At 37.6% G+C, this 21,115-nt stretch overlaps 1 protein-coding gene across 2 annotated transcripts in view; it reads right to left on the bottom strand.

Moving 5' to 3' along the window:
- Positions 1-4,512, bottom strand: part of Tup (LIM1_Isl and LIM2_Isl domain-containing protein tup) — a 69,621-nt gene extending 65,109 nt beyond the window's left edge. The window contains exons 1-2 of one of the 2 annotated variants that reach the window (XM_076306958.1): positions 4,465-4,512; positions 2,992-4,226 (exon numbers count right to left, since the gene is read on the bottom strand). In XM_076306958.1, coding sequence (XP_076163073.1) covers positions 2,992-3,130 — 139 coding nt within the window. In that variant the 5' untranslated portion in view covers positions 3,131-4,226; positions 4,465-4,512. The other variant, XM_076306957.1, reaches the window with a different exon arrangement.
- Between the last annotated feature and the right edge of the window lie 16,603 nt (positions 4,513-21,115).

The following is a 21,115-nucleotide window of genomic DNA, read 5'->3' as shown; positions in this document are numbered from 1 at the left end:
GATTATTCGGAAAGTCATTTCGTTTTTTTGGTGAAAATAAAACACAATTTTTTTAAAGTGTATAAACTCTAAATTTATTAATTTTTTTAGAATATATAAATTTTATTAAATTATATATTCTCCATTTTGGAAAACGAAATGACTTCCCGAACAACCCAATATCATAATGATAACTATGTAACGAGCTACAGCCAAATGATCCACGTTACATTTTTGAATGCTGGAGAAAGAATCATTGCAGAGATGTACAGATAGGAACTGACCAGAAATTCATCCCAAGACTTGACGAATACAATCGATTTTCTGTCGAACGACAGGTTAGTCGATATAGTAAAAGGTATGTGGCTAAGCACACAATTATCGATTACTCCTCGACTCAATAGAAACAGTTAAAGTAACACTCGACTGTTGAGATATCGTAAACGTTGCTGGGCTCAATTGAACAGTTTAGTCGAGGAAAAATCGACGGTATGCACCTAGAGTAAGATTGCGCGAGAAACACCGAGCGTCGGTTGATCGAAAGAGTCCCATACTTTTCTCCGTCACAGTGACGTTTCAGAAATTGAACCATTTGGGACTAGAGGTCCTGCCATGTCCACCTTCTTCCATAAACCTCTCTAAAAGAGACTACTATCGGTTGAAGCATCTCGATGCCATTTGCAGAGGAAAATCTTTTACAACCAGGCCGTTGCGGCAACAGCCTGCTGAGAATTCGAGGGAATTGTCTCTAGAAGCCCTAGTTTCTACACCAACGGGATAAACAAGTTAATCTAATATTAATCAAAGTACGTTGAATAAAGTTTATCCCATTCTGAATTATTACGACAGTCTTTAAATGGAAGCGTTGTATGTACACTAATTTATCTGGAAAAAATCCGAAACGTTAAGTTCCTGGAAACGACAGCGATCCATTTTGTTCTTAGAATAGACATTACACGGTAACTAATTTTAGTGAAATTAGCTATAGTTACTAAAGTAAACATTCTCGAAGTTAATAGTTGGGGAGGAATTGGCAGCTATTAGAAAATTACGCGATCTTCGATTGTTTCATTCCTTGTAGTTTTAATCTTCCGAAGCTGTGTAAATTTCTTTTATCTAGATACCGATGTGACTGAATGAGTCTAGTCTAGTTTTCTAATAACTGTCATTACCAGTAACCGCGAAATCATCGAATTCACGGGGTGTTATACTTTGCGATGATATTTGTGAAATTTCTTTTCGATGGTTTGTTCAGAGTGCCGTGTATGGGATACTTTGATACTTTGACAAAGAGGGTCGCGGTCAGACAAGTTCGAATAACATCGATGTAACCAACGAAGTGAACGAAATCAGGGATTATACAAAAATACTTACTTTCAGTACGTAAGCATTGAGGTTTGAGGTTTCGAAAGCGAAACAATTGAGTTTTAAGTAAATGAAACGTATCGGAGATAAAATATCGTCGTAATTGAAATAACAAATCGGTGGTAAAAGTGCTACGAACGCGGAAGAAAGAAAAAGCAGCACTTGAAACTGAAACTATCCGATGTCGATCTAAATCTCAGGTGTACATTCCATGTTTTCAGTTGTTCACATTTCAACAATTCTTGTTTTCACACCTTTTCTCCTATTTCCAATTTCCATACAGGGTGGTTCGCGCAACTGTTCCAACGCATAACTCCGTTATCGGTGCGGTTAGGAACAAATGTCAGCGATATTGAACGTAGAGTATTGCATTTGTAGGACTATTCTTTTCTTGCAATTTTACTTTTTATTCCATCATTTTTTTTAAATAGGACAAGAATTTCTTTTGCACGAACTAAAATATGAGTTTAAAAGAATATTGAAAATATTTGAGAAGAAGAATATTCTTATATAGAATAGTTGAAATATTAGTTTAAAATATTAGTTTAGAAGAAAATTTTGAATAATTGCCTTTATCGAAGAAGATGCTTAAAAGTTTCTCAATTACATTGTACACACTTCGCACAACGTGTTTTAATTGTTTTCATAACCGAATTAAGGTGAACCGAATTAGTGTTATTGTTTGATATTTTTTCAACGATTTAAACGAACAGAAATATCGTAACAAAGAAGATGCGTTCGAGTATCCTTTTGTGAATTAATCCATTTTTTTACCACTCTACCTTGATACTTTTTTACATAGAACAAAGAGAAGATTCGATCCATGTGAAAAGAACTCACTTTCATTGAAAAAAATAATGCAATTGTTGTATTCGCACGTACCTTTGCACGTATAAAAAGGCTACGATTCTGTGAATCTGTGTGTACTATTATTCTTCTTCTTCCTTTTACATTTTTTTTTTAATTTCACTAATAACGGAGTCACGAACCGAAACAGTCGCATGGACCACGCTGTTCGGTAGTTTTTATTTAGTCAACGCACGACCACGACCGTTTATTCGGACCAAAATATAAACATTCTCTCTTTTCTCTCGATAGTTATCAAATCTGGTATTTTAGTGTACGCAGACGCGTCTTTTGCGTTTCAAACAAAGAGAACGTGTAACATTTCGATCGCATATATACGATGCTCTTCTATATATTACATCTGTAATATAAATTTTCCTTCTTTGTAACATTCTTGTACTCTTCCTACTAATATTTTCTTTCTTTTCGCGTGTAAACGTAAACGTAAACGTAAACGAAGTGACAAAGTTCTCCTCGTTCTAATTTCGTCGGTATTTCAAGTTTACTCGGAAAGCTTTCGATCTTCGATTTCGTATCATCGATAGTAACGTTTAAACATCTAGAAGAATTGCTTCGTTCAAAGAAAGAGGTGAAATATTTACAAGGAGAAAAATGTGCTCGACAATGCTCCAAAAAAGCAAAGGTCGAACACGTTCTAATTGAATAACTCGACGCGATCGCTGTGTCGCAATCGTTACTTTTTCAAGCGCGCGGGCATTCGAACAATGATCATTTCAGTTAAGTTGTCGGGGTCTGTTAACCGCTTAATTAAAAGTAGGAATATATGGGTGGTATACGTACTTTGGGAAGTGAGGTCACCAGGCTCGTCTTGTATGTTAACGGGTGAGATTTTCACTGACCTTGGAGGGCCCTGAAGGCTGAGGGGCCCGGGCCCCCCGGCAGTGCCCAACCTCTGCATCGCCGCACCCCCGATTTCCATCGCTCTTCCAGCCCTACGCACCTCCTTCGACGATTTTCGAGCAATCTTGAGGCCTTCGCGCCAAGTACGACCTAGGTCGTACTTACTTTTCCTCGGTAACTTGACGAAAGTTCGATATCGAGCCTGGACCCCGAGTCAACGATCCTCGAGGAAACTGAAGTCGCGGACGACGCGAGACGTTGTAAATGCCACTGTTTACAGTTTCGGGCACTGGACCGGTCGAAAATTAATTTTCAATCGAAACACTGGCTCGAGCCTGAAGGCACGAATCTCGTACAGTCGAATCTCGCGGAGATTCGCCAATTCCTTAAACTTGTTTCCACTTTTCACCGATCGGTGACTTTCATCGTTTAGACACGAAGAATTCACCCGGACTGATTCTTCGGTTAACCGGATCGTGAGATTTAATCGATTCTTCCAGTTTCGTTCCTCGAAGCACTCGGACACCGTTTGGAGATCTTCAATGGTCTACCAGATCGGTGATTTCGTGTCATCGGTCACTCGTACGATCTACTCGTTCGATGGATTCATCCACGATTTGCAGTGTCGCGCGCACTCGGGTCGACGGATCGCAGCCTCGGCGAGTTTTTCACTAGCAACAATAGTTCACCGGAATCAACGCCATTTTGCGGTCTCCCGGGCGTTCTCCAGCGAGCTTTTTCACCAACAGGAATTCACCGTTACCGATGACAATTACTTTCTCCGCGAGTTTTCCCCGGTGTCGTTTGCTGGCCCACTACCACGATACCTAAATCGTCGGAATCCTGTCACTCGCGGTTAATCCACCTGTCCCGACACGTATCGCCGTTCACAGAACTCTAGCTACGGATCATCGGGTACCTTTCCAAAGAAGCTACCTTTCCAGACCCGATTGATCGACCCTCCACATTCTTCTCGTGTTTCTGCGCAGATCTGGCGATCACCGACGCGTTCCGCGGTTCCTCCTAGGCCTCCGGGACGGACACTTCTCACCGATAGATCCAAAATTCGATTCGAGTGTGCGACGATCTTTACCAAGCGAGAAGCAACCGTACGGTTCTGCATCAACGCGAACCGTGACCCTGATCCCGGATTTCTGGACACGCACCATCCATCACTAAAAAGGATCGTCGAAAGTCGCGTGTACAATTATTTCCTTATCACTCGCGGACGGGAGCGGGTGTCGATCGTGGTGGTAGCGTGGAGAGAAAAAAAAAAAAAAAAATAATACCGAGGGAAACCGGGGTGGATAGGGGAGAGGGAGAGGGCTCGGGGCAGAGAGAGTAGGAAGAGAGAGAAAAAGAGAAGAAGAAGAAGAAGAAGAGAGAGAGAGAGAGAGAGAGAGGACACGTTACACGACACAACACCAACGAAACTGACGGCGCGGGGCCCTGGGAGGCACTGACTGCCGGTTAGGCTCCTATAGAACCCAACCTAACCACCCGAGGCCCCCACCTTCGAGGTCGACCTTTTCGACCCCACTCCGAGGTCGGTTCCACCACCCCAGGTTGCTCGACCACGTCCTATCCGGTGGCGAGGATCCGAGGCTCGGTTCCACGCCGACGTCGAACCATTCGTTCTACCGATGGAGTCGACTCTGTCGCTTCCACGCCTCCTGGGGGCAGCTGCGGGACACTTGGCCGGCTCGAGCCGCCAACAAAATGGCCGACAGACCTAATCGATTCGTACCCTACCCTTTCCTCTGCTTTTATTTCGCTTCTTTCTCACGTCAACGCGCTTCTTCTCACTCCCGCTTCCTACGTTCGCCGCCGCCGCCGCCGTCGCGGCCGCCACCGCCACCGCCGCCGCCGCCGCCGCCGCCGCCGCCGCCGCTGCTGCCTCTGTCGACGTCGTTGCCGCCGTACTGGTCCTCCAGCTCTCGCGATCGTGTCCTCGACGTTGTCCTCTTCCTCGTCGTCGTCGTTGTCGTCGTCGTTGTAGTCGTCGCGGTGCTGCTCGACGCACGATGGGAACAGCCACCGAAAAAAACGCTCAGGCGTTCCTCACCGAACTAAATCACTATCGCAGACTCGAACGTCGATCTCCGCGATTCTTTCAGCGCGAGAATGATCTGTCGTCGGCGTTTCATAGCAATTCTTTTCGTAACGAACAACCGGAATTAATCGATATGAGAGACAGTAACATTCAACGAACCCAAAGGGAAATCAGACGTTATTTGGTAAATTCGAATTGGTAATTCGAATTCGAAATTGTAGTCGCAGCTCACGGTGAAAGAATACTCGTACTGGCTCGTACGATCGTTCAATGGATGAAAGGTTTCAAAATTCTACGCAGTGTTTTCCGTTTCGAGTATTCTTCCCATTTCTGCATTCGAAGAACTCGAGAAAGTAACGGAAGTTCACTTTTATCGAGTCACGTACTTCACCCCCGCAATACGAATTTGTACGATTGGAAAAAGTATTCACCAATTTACAACGTGTACATCGATGGCGTTTTTTTTTTATTTAGATAGCTGCGCCTTCTTTTGTATTTTATGAATGATTGATTCTTACAATACGCATTCAGTTTCTAATCTTCTTGCCGATTGACCGCTTTATTAAGATTTCTGAATAAATTTTATCGATATCGCAACTAAATTTCTTCGAAATTTTCAAAGTCTAGAAGTAGAAAATCTTATAGAACCTTCGAAAAATCAAAACTAGTCGGCAGTTTAATTCAGACGATACGATATAACTAAAACTTTAAACTTAAGCGCATTGAAAAAAGTACCGAATCTTTGATCTTAATGAATCTGTTTAAACAAAAGTATCCTTCTACTTTGTACGCATATTATTGGATTTAACGATAATTCTAATCCGGTCTAACGCAAACCTTAATTAATGTACTTTAAATTAAACTACATTCGTTTTAAAAAATTATACACAGTTTGTCTGAAAACATATCTTTATCCGTAGAAGTAACAAAAAATTACTCAAAGTTAGCATTTAGTTTCTATAACCTTGATTACGATAAATTAATATTTCTTTACTACTTGTAACAAACGGACTATTTACTAAGTATTGAATAGTTTTAAGCTAAGAGCTGTGTCACGTAAAATAATCTTATCTGTCACAATTTTTAACTGTCACGTAAAAACAAATTTCGAAGTCTCTGAAAAAGAAAAATCACGAAACTTGTATACTTACCTTTAATAAAAGCTTTTCAAAAGCAAATAGGTTGTGTATTTCTTTTAATCGCGTTGATGGCCGAAAATGAATTAAAACACATTTCAAACAGTTGGGCACACGTTTTCGACAACCATTTAAAACGATTCCGTCGCAATTAATCAATCGATCAATTCATCGACACGCCGAAAATAAATAATGCGACCATTCGAAACACGTTAATACGCTCTGTCACGAAAATAGCTGCAATTTTCATTTACGAATGTATTTCGACGATTCGAATTTAAGGAGTACTCTCGTCCAGAATAAATCGCTAATAAGAAAACAACCGAGAGTTATAATTTCTCAACCCCGAATACATACGACGAATAGCAGGAAGCAATAATTTTGCCAATTTGAAGTAAGCTTTCAACCATTTCAATACTTTATTACGGGTATTCGAATGTTACGAATAAATTTCGAATAAAGTTATTTGAATATTTTAGTATCCAAGTATCGGTATTTGAATATTTCACCGTTCACGTATCGTTATTCGAATATTCGAGTGTTCGGGTATTATTATTCGAATATTTGAATAATTATTCTTCCCCCTTCTTCTTTTGCTGAGAAAAGCTTGTTTACAGTAGAAAATTTAATGTAGAAAGAAGCTGCTTACGATCGAAAAATGAAAACGTATTAAACGAAAATAAAGTTTGAAAAAGAACGATGAACTTGAAGAACTTTATTATTTGTAGTCTGTATTACTCTACTTGATGAGTACGTTTAATATTCCAATGGTATTCGAATTATGGTTGCCAAATATTTGAATTACACTAAATAAACGAATGTTCGAATTCAACAATATTTGAGTTTACATTGAGCAGCCCCTAATTCGAAGACAGACGTGGAGCTCGTTAAAAATGACGAACTTTTGCGAGCTTTAGACGATCTAAGGAGCAAATTTACCAAATTAGTATAAACAAGTAGCGAAGAAGAATCGAGTTATGGAAAAAATGAAATTGGATTACTTCGATAATGGGAATTTTAATGTACTTTATGTTTCAGTGTCAGAGGAAGAGAGACACTTACGAATAGCGATCAATTTTGCAATCAAATGAATAAATAATATAAGTCCAGAATTTATCGTGATTTTTTTGTTTCGTTTATTCACTTTATCGAGGATAAAGTCTCGAGGATACAGTTACATTTTAACCAATCGACATCTGAGTTTGTTTTTCCCATTATTATTCTAAAATATGAATTTTTTCAGTAAAACATCCATTATATGCACGCAGAGCGATTCGTTACCGATAAAACGATATATGAGTTTCTCAGAAGCAAAACTCATCGATTCCAATGAAATGAAAAGTAGAGAAAATTTACGATATTAAATATTATTCTTCTCAAATGTAGTTAAAATTGTAATATTTAAAAAAGTGGTGTCAAATATACTACAATAGTTTTTAGTATCGAGAGACTCGTGTACAGCATGCTGTACACTCTTAATGACGAGTTAAAAATAATAAAAAAATAGAACAAGATAGTGTGGTATTTTAAACAAACGATTTTTTCAGGATTCGATTCTAAATGTTAGATTATCTCTCTAGAACCAGTGTAAGGAAACATAATTACAAAAACGAATCAAAATAATTATTTGTTCTTAGATAAATTTTGAAAATGATCCGAAATTGATGTTCGAAATTTGTTTAAGACTGCAACAATTGTCTTGTTTTATTTTACGTATAAGCATTCCTACGAATTAATTAAATGCGATGAATAGACCTAACTGTTGTCATCGTTTCTTAGATGTTTATTAATGCCAGTAGGTTAACATCAACATTACAGGTATAACTTTTCTTTGTATCTTGAATAAAATTTTATTCGTATTCTGTGTCGCTTGGTACTTGTTAGTTATTAATATGAATATTTCTGAAATCAAATACGAACAAAGTTTGGTACGAATAATAAATAAGAAAGTCGGGGAACAACTAGTTGTTCAATAAATAATAATTTACGTAAAAGTATAGTAATATATTACCTAGATAAAAAACTGAGAAAAGTTGGAATTGTGAACACTGTGAAATATAGTTTAAGTTTATAAATTATAATTATAGATTAGGATATAATAGAATGATATTAAAAAATATTAAAATATTGTATATGAAGAACACGCGCCATTAATTGAGTGTTCATGTTTACAAAAATGTATCAAGAAGTATTAATGTAAGTATACGAGCAAGTATTATAAACTCTGACATACCTGTGGTATTTACATAATAATAGTATATGGATAAATTGGTTTCAAGTCATATTTATGCTACCAGAGTTTGTAAAAGGATTTTGGAAGCTTGTTTATATTTACAATAAATGCTTCATAGAACCATTCCTTTTATTTACACGCGTATATGTGATATTTGCAGGCACATTTCTGTGATATTGTTACTTTTCCAAAATATGTAAGTGCAACTGTATCTATCAAGTAATATCATACCTATATACTAGGTTGTTCAATACGTTTTGTCGTTGGATAAAACTTATCGAACAGTACTACATTGAACAGTACTGTTCAATATCGAAGTTTTATCGAACGACGAAACTTATCGAACAATCTATTAATTATCGAAATTCTCGTGTAATCTACAATGTTGCAACTTCATAGGATATAGAATTTTATGACTGTACAGCTGTATGATTCAATTGATAAATATAAAAATGAATTATTAGACAAACATAGGTATATGAATACTTTAATTCATGAGGTATTTTTCACTCATAAAATGCAGTTTTATAATAGTAACGTTATTAATCATACAACTGATGAGTTTACATATTGCAAGAAATCCTAACTAATAGTAACATAGCTTTCTTCACCAATTCTTTTCAAGGTATTGAACACAAAGGTTCATCCAAAGACATTTTCTCTAGCTCTGCACTAGAAACTTTATTTCTTGTTTAACTGAAAATTTACACGAAAATTTGAAGGGGATTAAACGTGGTTAAATAATGATTGTCGATTGCTGTTTTATTTTATTTCAATGTGCATTATTGTGCTTTTCATATAATACCTATAAAAATCATTTTTGGTTATGCAAACTCCTTTTCTGTGAAAACTTTAGCTGTCCAGCACTAGGGGGACTCCATAGTTTACATAAGTTTCTTTCGTACTGAAACTACCTGTGAACGATTTTGTACGCTAACAATGATCATTGTATTGTACACTTTGAACGTGAAATTTTAGGCAACGTGGATCTCCCGTTCTGTTGAAGCAGAAATATTCGTAAATGCAGCGCGAAAGAATGTTGTGGAAAAGAGCAGCCTCGAAGTGGTCAAGCGTGATTCGTCGAAAAAGGTCAATCTTTTGCGGTTCACCGATCGTGCGTTACCTAATCCACGTTGCCCTAACACATTTAACCGTGAACAAATCTCAGTACATTGATTCAGTCCATTCATTGTTGCGAACGTTTCACTTGTTCCCCTTCTCCTTTCATTTGTTTACATATCCTTTTTAATGCGACATGTCGGTGCGATTGCACATTTAACGTGTAACACGATAGATCTGAGCTTAGGTCGAAAATTTGTGTTCAACTGTACACCAATAAGTAATATAAAATTATAATGTGTTCAAATATGTAATGTAATGTATTATATGTTCAAATATGTAATGTAGTGTATAATATGTTCACATTTGTAATGTAATGTATAATATGTTCAAATATGTAATGTAGTGTATAATATGTTCAAATATGTAATGTAGTGTATAATATGTTCAAATATGTAATGTAACGTATAATATGTTTAAATATGTAATGCAATGAATAATATGTTCAATATCTTCCAATTTCTGTAATGAAGGCGAATTGAATTATATTTAATAATAATGACAATAATTTAAAACTAATTGGAACTGATAGAGACTAAAGACTGTTTGGATATGTTCATATAATAGAAGACGTAATTTGTTGACTTCGATCATTTTATAATTTAAATAAAATAATATCGACAGCCACAGTAATAAGAATGAAGGAATAACACAAAGAAAAGATTCTCTTCGTTGATGTATAATTTTCATATAGGATCGTTAAACGTATCCCATGTTGAAATTCACCATCCTATTTATTGAATAATTTCTATAAAGTACCATTTTAACGATCTCAAATGACGTATCCAACACGTAGCCTAGGTGAGAGCCAGACACGAGCCAGAAAAGGAATCAATGTGCTTTCCTCCGTTAAAACCTAGGTTCTGTATCTATCGAATGTGCACGAGATCCAATCGTCGGATTATGTAATCTGGCAAACAGTTATCAGACAATAATAGTGAAGAAGCACTGTGTACCATTGGACTGTAACATTGTGAACTACTACCTCTATGTGGCCCCTGAGTGTATTCCGAATGCTTCCATAGTTTAACCATTAGTTACTCGTGCGATGTCATCCATACACCAATCAAGTACATGATTATTTACGTTAGCGTAAATTACGTTGGTTGTTATTTAAATTATTATTCCATGTATTCCTAAAAACTGCGTTTTCCATTTTCGAATGGCACGACGATATCGTTAGTTTCCTCGTGTATACAAACTGTACATTTCCTCTATGATATTTCTCAACGCTTTAAATTTTTAATGTCGGTATACGATTAACTATTCTTCGCAATTGACCGTGCAATATTCCCTGAACTGTTCGTTAAAAAAAAAAAGAAAAAGAATCTGTGCCACATCTAACAAACGTAAAGAGAACACGGAGATCGTAGATTAACCGCGAATATAAGATGCGTTCCAGCCGCGTGCAAAATGTTAATTCCAACCAATGTCACGCTGTATATCCGAGGAACGTCACGCTTCTCTCGCGAAATTTCGCTTGAAAAGGGGTCTGATGACATATCGCGGCGCACAGTGTTCACCTCAATATTTGGACAGAACCTTGGTCCTGAGTTCAGTGCACAGGAGTAACAAAGACGCGCCTGTGTAAAAGTACCGCACAGTTGTCGATTATTCGAAACGAAAAAAAAAAAAAAAGAATATAATTTTCTTCTATGCGAGGTCGCGAATGTTTCGACTATTCGCTGCACCGAAATGGAACGCACAATTTGTACGTACTTCTTTCATTATTTCAGCGTGTGAAACCCACTCCTGAGGTAATGCCTACTCATTCAGATACACCCCGTATATATAAGTGTACCTACGTTTCACCCATACATAATGCTTCTTTGTAAAGTGTTGCCATAGGAGGAGACGGAGGAAGAGGACGAAGAAGAGGCCTCTTAAGCGGCTCAGCGCGTAGGAGCGTGTACGAGCGAGAAGCCGACAAAGCTATCAGCGTCGAATGCATCCCGGGCAGATGCTCCCTTTGCCATGCACTTTTCTCTCTCTCTCTCTCTCTCTTTCTTTCTCTCTCTTTCTCTCTTTCTGTTCGAGTGTCGAAGCCATGTGAACCGTGCGTAATAATTCACCAGTCCCTCGTAGATGTAAACTCCGAAACGTTAGAAGCGGAGGAGCGGTCATTTCAACGGCCCCATTCGATGGAGTAATTTTCGCCGCGATGAAAAATACGAAAAACTCGGCCCTTGGTAATTCGAACTCCGTTTCAGGGTGAAATTTCGCCGCGGAAGCTGCCACGACGATCTGACACTCAAGTATGTCTCCGTGCAGCGAGATCCCGATGAAATATGCTCGAACGATGCGTGAGAAATAATAACGAAGTACAGCTTGTGACAAAGCTACTGAAACTATGGGTCGTGATTCTCGAAAGGGTCGTAGAAAATTTTGGAAACGTTTGATTTTTATTATTTCGATATGCCAGCTTGTGACAAAGCTTCTGAAACTATGGGTCGTGATTCTCAAAGGGTCGTAGAAAATTTTGGGAACGTTTCATTTTTATTATTTCGATATACCAGCTTGTGACAAAGCTACTGAAACTATGGGTCGTGATTCTCAAAAGGGTCGTAGAAAATTTTGGAAACGTTTGATTTTTATTATTTCGATATACCAGCTTGTGACAAAGCTACTGAAACTATGGGTCGTGATTCTCAAAAGGGTCGTAGAAAATTTTGGAAACGTTTGATTTTTATTATTTCGATATGCCAGCTTGTGACAAAGCTTCCGAAACTGTGGGTCGTGATTCGCAAAAGGGTCGTAGAAAATTTTGGAAACGTTTGATTTTTATTATTTCGATATACCAGGGTATTTTATTCGCGAAGATGCGCGAATAATACGACGTGGATGCACTGCGTGATCAAAAATGGTAAAATACTTTTTTTTCACTGTGTTCGTAATGTTCGTAACGATCGTACACGTTCATGGACGACAAATACTCGGTTGTTTTACGGTCGAGTTTTATAAATCTACGCCGCTCGTGACTTCGTCGGTGGTCGACGTATCGATTAGGTCGATTTGTGCGCACTGTCCGGGCGAGATTTCAAACACTGCGCAGAAAAAAGACCGGGAATAATGCTGAAAGGCTTTTCCTTTGAAACCGTCGTGCTTCTCACCCGGCAGAAATGGCGAGCGAATTTTGCAAAAATATATAATTACAATCGCAGAAGGTCGGAAGAAAATTTGTACGAAATGATTTCGCATTGAATCGGTCGTGACGAAAATAATTTGTTTATTAACCTATTTAGAGGATATTGGGAAACACCATTTTTTTTTCTTTTACCGAGTATTAAACGTTATTCGAATACTGCACAATTTTTAAGGTACAAGTTCAGACTCGAATAGAGTGACTTTTTTATAGAATGGTTTGTAATGTATCATGGTTAAGTTACATATCAACTCTCACCCGTTAAGTTATTTAAATGAAACGTATAATATAAATAGTGAACATACAATGATGAACTTTAGAGTTAAGAAACAATTATAACTGATATTTGAATTTAATTACACCTACGCAACAAACGATTTCCTCTCTCCTATATTAATAAATCGACCTGGAAACACATATGTACACTACAAAATTATTCTTAACGTACGAGATAAGAATCAATGGTTGTGTACGATATAATGAGATAATTAAAGTTCTTTGTACACGTGTACTCAAATTGAAACGAAAGAGCGTTGACAGGAAATGATTCCAACTCCATAAAATTGTTTCTAAATGACTATTTCATTTACGCGCGCAATAAATTTTACGAAGACCAATGTGTTAACAACTTCGATGAACCATGTTCGATACAAGTGACCCTATATGGTCGCTATTAAAATTTGTTCCGTTGCATCTTCCTAAAGGAGTCGAAAAGTGAAACCATTCTGTGACGCTGAAAACAATTTAAAATTTAAACAACCAGGTAGCAGAAATTTAACAATAATCCACGAGGTATGATTGCGCAAGTAACGCGAAGACTCGATGTCTCAGCTTCGAGAATCACCTTCAAAAGTGCGATTTCGAAGCAAAAAGAGCTCGGAAGATATTTATGCGCGAAAGATAAGAAACGTTCCGTCAATATTGAGCAAAGGTATGCCACTGATGCTGACTGTTACGAGGAAATATACACTTAGGGACAAAAGTTAAGAAACAAGTCACAAGTCACACAGGTGAATATTTTTAACCGTAGCGAGATCTTTTAACTTAGTGTATGCATTCATTAGTTTCTAATGAATTATTTACGCTATACCACATACAAAATTGATGGCAGATACACGAAGAAATGTTTATGAATGTAATTAATATATCGAAGTTTAGAAACAATTTAACCAGTCGAGAAACTGTTAGTAAACAACGATTATTGCATTTGTAAATACGTTCTGGTATTATAATATAAATTACAGTTAAAGGTCGCGATTTATACTTAAGTATATAGAAAGTGGTGAAGAAGAGGATTGCGTAACGGTGCAAAACCGAGGTACAAAGGAGGGAAATCATTGAAGAATCGTTGAAGAATTACGTGGTTAAATTTATGCCCGAATAATAATTTACGTGAAAGTATTTCAAGTACTTTAAGTAATACATTACCCGGATAAAGAACTGAGAAAAGTTGGAATTGTGAACACTGTGAAATATAGTTTAAGTCTGTAAGTTATAATTGTAGATTAGGATATAGCGGAACGATGGAAAATATTCAAATATTGTATATGAAGAACACGCGCTGTTAATTCACTGTTTATGTTTACAAAAATGTATCGAGAAATATCGATGAAATATATATAAACACAATGGAAGGAAATCATCGAATACTTACCGTACTATCGAATTTTGCTTTTGAAAATAGAATTGTGAAGGGTCGAGTAAAAATAGATCAGAACTTGGAAAATTAAGAGCAGGAAAGAATACGAAGGAAACTAGATTTTGATTGTAAACGCTCGAAGAGAGATTGTATAAAATGTATAGAGAAGGTTGTATTTTTTCTCCACTAACTTTCGTGAATCTCCGAAGCACGATAAAGAATTCGTGCGAATCGGATCTCACGACCTCCGTGGCCAATTAAATCCAGCGACACGTAGCCTTTGGAGATTTAGTTATTCAAGCTGCGCGGCGATAAATTCGAACAAACCGCGCCGTAATTTTACAATCGCACGCGAGAAAATTGCCCGCCTCCTAACAATTTCGCCAAACTTTATCTCCGCTTTGCCTGTTCCCGAATGATAATAGACATGAAACCACATCTGTCAAGGACACGTGGAAACGTAAATATGTTAATTCGCGTTTTAAAGGATTTTATACGCCCGTGTCGATAATCTCGGTACGCCTATACGTAGAAATAGAAACGTGAACTTCCTTCGAGGACCCGAATAAATTACGAACGACGACCAATCGGCTTACCGATCAATGTGGCTGCGTATTAAAGAAGAGGCATCGGCTCTCGAGTAATATCGGGACAGCGCAAAAAATAATAGTACACGTGCCGGAAGATACAATTACCTGAAAAAATTAAGTATCGCGTACAAGCTTCGGGCTGGTTTGTTATTGGTAAAGCAACCGGAAATTTCAAATATCGGAACGAGCGTAAAATTGTTCGATGTCTGTATTTATAAACATAGACGATTACCTTTCCACGATGTTAAATCTAATCGTCGTATTTGGTTTTTATTCGTATCGATATTGATGCGTTCACAGATGTACAAAGAGGAAACTTGTTTAATTTTTTCATTGGAGGGGTATCTTCCTCGTCCTTTCCCCTACCACAATCATCGAGGTACTGTTTCGTGATAATTATTTTGCTCGATAAATATTAAAGTTTATCCAGTACATTGATACACTTACTCTCGTAATATGTACCAAAATTATAAAAATTCACGAGGTATAAATTTTTGTAAATGATTACTTTAATCTATGACAGTGATTATCGAGATGAAATTACTACCGATACTTCTTTCACAGAATCCTATAAAATATTATACGATAATTATTACTTTATTTACGGTCGATTATTATAGGATAATTACTGCTTTATTTAGCAGCGATTATTTCCATTCTACTTTAGAATATTTATAATTGGTTACACTTACTCTCCTAACATATACCAAAATTATAAAAATTCACGAGATGTAAGTTTTTGTAAATAATTACTTTAATCTATGACATTGATTATCGAGGTGCAACTATTACCGATACTTCTTTCACAGAATCCTATAAAATACTATACGCTAATTACTGTTTTCCGTCTCAATTATTTACGTTCCGTTTTAGAATATTTGTAAATCGGTTGAACGTTTCCTCCGTTTTGGAAAATCTGTCCCAATAGGACTCACTTGCTTTCAAGTCCCCGCGCAATCAACCGAACGTTTACTCCGTCGGCGAGGAAAATTCGATCACGAGCAACGTAGCTCGTAGGCGATTATGCCCGCGAGAAAACAGGAAAAAACACCGGGTGGCGCTTCGCGCTCGCGTAAGAGCTCACCGAAACATTCGTCGCTCCAGGAAACCAAATCCTACCTACTACTTAAGCGGCTCAGAGGAGCTCCCGGTTCAAGTAGTCGGGAATATGGAGGTCAATCGGTTGCTGCAGGCGCCTCGCCGTGGAAGAAAGCCTTAATCCGTCATAGGTTTTGTGCCTTCGTCCAACCCTCCCGCTCCATCCCCTTTTCACCTATTCAGGGTCCTCTTCTTTATGCTTTTTCGAAGTTTGGTGTCAGATCGACCGGCTTCGTTCGTTAATTCGGTCAACGATGGATCCCGAGGGATTACGAACCCCGAGGCAATTTTTCTAAATTTCTCACCCATTTCTCGATCACATTCTCATTCTCATCGGACGCGTTAACAATCCGGAGATCGTCTTGTACATTTTGCGGTTCGAACGAACCACGATACGCTAGAAATGGTGCTTTCACCATTCGTGAAACACACTTTTCGGCAGCTGGAAATTTACGTACGCAACTGAACTGGAACACTTGGAAATCGCACAATTGGCACGCATTTTTGGCGCATACTTTAACTGGGGGATTTGTATTTACGTATTTGAAGCGAAGGAATATCAACATTATTGTACACTTTGCACGAGGAGTAGGAAACTTACGAACGAAACATAAACAAAATGAAAACGATCAATGTTGGACCGGTCGTGGAGGAAGAATTGTCTGGCCTTCGAGATAGCCCGATCTTGTATACTTATACTTTTTGATTTTTACTCGTGAAGTCAAATGAAAGAAAAAGTTTCCGGCAAAGATACATTCAAAGTCCAGATCTACTGGAAAAAATGTATTAATCAAACGTTTGAAAGCTCGAAGAATGAAAACACGTTATTCAAAGTTCATATATCTCTAATTAGAAGAGAAGAGTTGTGCAAACGAGAGCGAGGCAATCAATTTCAGTAACTTCGTGTTATATTGAATCGAATATTAAATATTAAGAACATTGAATAAAATAGTTGACAAAATTAATTTTTCTTGGTCTTTCTGGAACGCGGTAACTTGTAAATATTGCGTAAGCATTGTGTGCAAACACGGTAGACATTCATTGAACATTCAGTAAACATTTATCGGTTAGACGTAAGTGTTTTAAATTTTTCTTATTTTTTCCTTAAGGAATCACTTCCCGTCCTCTCGTGAGTGTTATTCGGACGCTTTAATAACTATTTAATAGTACTTGTTACGGTTAGAATCTTTCGTTTGTTACTCAGGGCTATGATATTTATCAATAAAATTAGCTCCGAAATTAGTTGTCGACAACGTTCATAAACCATTGGGTTGTTCGGTAAGTCATTTCGTTCTTTTGGTAAAAATGAAACACGATTTTTTTAGAGCGTATAAACATTCGATTAAATTACATATTCTCCAATTTGGAAAACGAAATGACTCTCCGAACAACTCGATACATTATTTTTCCAATAAATTCCCCCGATCTGCGTATTCAGAGACTCTGTACGACTTCGTCATTTATTTAATTGTCCCGTTGGCGAATACTTCTCTGTATTTCTCTTAATAAGAGCGAAAGTGCAATCGTACGCAATCTCAAACAGTTGCAAATTTTTTCAAGGAGCTGTGAGTCATCTAAGCAAGGAGGGACAAGCAAGGGGGTTGTACCGTGGAAAAATCATCGATAAATCCGTACTAATGAGGGTAACCGTGGAAAGGATGAGGTCAGGTAGCGTTGTAAATTCCAGGACGCCTTAAAGCGTACCCGCAATGTTGTGATTTCGAAAATCTACCGCGCTCAAATTATCGTTATACGGATCTTTGTCGCGGCAAAAACGGTATCACGGCCGTGGCTACGAAAACCGTATTCCCCCTACCGCTGTACAAATAACACCGTTTGCAATGTTAATAATGTCACGACAAATAAACATAATTGGTGAGCAAATTTAATAATTATCGAAACTTAACGTTTATTCTCCGCGCGGGCGCATATACGGTGTTCATTCGGTTCACCTGTACGGATCGATTATTCTGTGCTCGGCGTTTGATCATTTTAGGTCTACTCTCGTAAGGGAACATCGTAATGTTTGTTTATTCGCTACCGCGAAGCCGTGGCTCGTTTTACGTTTTGCTAATTTTAATCGATGCCGATTATCGTACACGAATTTGTTGATACTGTATACAGTCTGTTGAATTGAAATTTCTGACCGAACGCTTATACTTCTTTCGTTATTTTAATTATTCGTGCAACGAGAGAAATTGTTCGAGAGTTCTTCGATAAACATTTTACGCGAGATATTTAGAACGAAAGATAGAAATTTAGAAATTCTGTTTCGCGTTTCGAAAACAGTTTCGAATCTTTGTATCGTTCGTATACTGTTCAATATTTTCGAACAGATACTCGACTACTCTTCCAATTTGTTCAACTCGAAGACTAAAGAACGAAATACTTGGCTCGACATTTCCGTTTATTATTTCATACAGACCGAATAACGTCTCCGATTATTAATATAAGCATCGATCAGTATTCTATTTAAAATTATCCGAAATGTATTTGTTCGTTTACTATACACCGTACCTGTGCATCGTTCCAACTGTCGTCAGTCCACCCTTTATCATCTCGCGTCGCTCTGCAAACCTTTCCCTCGTACATTTCCGTTTCCACGTGGCAAAAACCAAGGCGGCCGAGAAATTCGTGACCTTGTTTACGATTGACATCCAACACGCTTAAAGTCCTTCCCGCGTCGGGAAGATAGTTCCGAGCTACCTGAGGGTTAAAGACGAACAGGATGCGCGTCATAAAGCATGGCGCCAGGCGTAACGACGCGCACTTAAACGTTTACCGTGTACAGGCGGTAGCAGGCCCCAGCACTTATTGCCTGGGGTCTCAGAGTCCCGCTACGGACCCTCCGCAACTCCCATTGCCCAATATCGCGATTCGAAAACTGAGCTGTGTCGAGAAGATCCGAGGAGAGACGAGACACGCGTTACACACGCACGATACTTTTTCTTTTCAACCGCTGCTCGATCGTCATTTATACGATACAACGTCAACAAAGATTTGAAACTGTTCTCGAAACACGAAACGAAATTTCTGAATAGTATTTGTATCTTTCGTTCGAAATATCTCGTGTACAATGTTCATCGAAGAACTTTCGAACAATTTCTCTCGTTGCACGAATAATTAAAATAACGAAAGAGATATAAGCGTTCGGTCAGAAATTTGAATTGAACAGACTGTGTTCAGTTTCGACAAATTCGTGTACGATATATTGTTGCGAATCTGCAAAATATTCTGGTGGTCGTAAACTGTGGTTAACGAGATAGACTTTTCAGAGATTCGTCGATGTGAAATGTACTACGATACCTAATCCAAACACTCGAGACCGATCAATCATTTAAATCGATTCAATGATGTAAAAAATATGCCGAATTTTCAATTTCTTCGAGATTCTATTAGGTTGTTCGGAAAGTTAGTTCAGTTTTTTTTTTTTTGGTGAAAATGAAACACGATTCTTTTAGAATGTATAAACATTTTATTGAATTATATTTTCTCTATTTTGGAAAACGAAATGATTTTTCGAACGACCCAATATGAACTGTTCTGCAACGTGTACACGCTGATAGAAATATAAAAATATACTCGGTGTAGAAATAAATTTGTCAGGATATGGCGATCAAGGTTTTATTAATATTCTATGCTACGATAAATTTTGAAACAATACGATACGCGTGGTACAAGTATTTACACATTTCTTATACTCCCAGTTAGTTTTAACGCAAAACACAAGTGGGTTAACACGTTTATTGTCACATTATCCAGGTACAGATACGACGACTTTTCACCATGGAAGTAAAGAATTTAATCCACAAAAGTGAAATGTTGAATAAAATAAACGGTGAATCGAGACATTGTTATTTTCAAGAATTTTTAAAAAGCTACTATATAAATATGAATATTAAAACTAATTCTACGTTTTGTGGATTGTCGAATTCGGTTTGGCATTCAACTTGTTAATGGAAGAATGCATCGAGAAAACTTATTTTTAATTGTATTAAGAGAAACGAATAAACGGTTAATTTTATTTTATTCAAACGTAGTTATTCGTTGCATAAATAATTTGTACAGAATTCAGTGAACAAACAAGAGAGGGAAAAATGACAAGCATTTCGAAGCTCTGAACACCGTATCGAGTCGATCTACGTATTTCAAGAATATACTTAGGGCCGAACAGTTGCGAATAGCTAAGAATGGTAAGGTACGCAAGAGGCTTAAAAGCTCAGCGAAATCATCCTAAGAGTAATGCAGATCAAAATTACGCAAGCTGAGGGTTTTGTCAGAAGTACATAGGGTGTCCCTATAATCGGGCACGAAATCAGTTTTCGTGCGAAACTGAATGAAAATGTTCTTCTCCGTGTTAAAAGCAAAGAGAAACGTTAAACTGGAGACAAAAATTAAAAGAGAGATAAATGAAAATGATCGAATTGAATAATTGAAAATGTTATGGACAATATCATTACGGAAATGCACGAGAATGATAGAATTGAACTCGTAGAAATTCGTGACAGGATCAATGGAAATAATATATAATAAAGAATAATAATGAACACGCTCCTCGTGGATATGAGAATCCTACTACTAAATATATCAACGCGTGCCACTTGAAACCTACAAGTGGGAACTATGTGTGAGTAAAAGTGGGGACAGACCGAGCGAGCGAAATATACTCTTCTTACCCATGTGCCATTCTACTCATCAACTTATCCACCAACTCCCTATAATAGAAATAGAAGTAAAACACTTCAAATATTGGGTCGTTCGGAAACTCGTTTCGTTTTCCAAAATGGAGAATGTACAATTCAGTAAAATGTTTGTACACTCTAAAAAAATCGTGCTTCATTTTCACGATTCTACTCATCAACTTATCTACCAACTGCCTATAATAGAAATAGAAGTAAAACACTTCAAATATTGGGTCGTTCGGAAACTCGTTTCGTTTTCCAAAATGGAGAATGTACAATTCAGTAAAATGTTTGTACACTCTAAAAAAATCGTGCTTCATTTTCACGATTCTACTCATCAACTTATCTACCAACTGCCTATAATAGAAATAT

This window comes from Ptiloglossa arizonensis, chromosome 3 (assembly GCF_051014685.1).
Source record: "Ptiloglossa arizonensis isolate GNS036 chromosome 3, iyPtiAriz1_principal, whole genome shotgun sequence".
Taxonomy (NCBI): Eukaryota; Metazoa; Arthropoda; class Insecta; order Hymenoptera; family Colletidae; genus Ptiloglossa; species Ptiloglossa arizonensis.
Note: the sequence above shows the minus strand (reverse complement) of the source record. Positions and strands in the feature narration are given on the sequence as shown.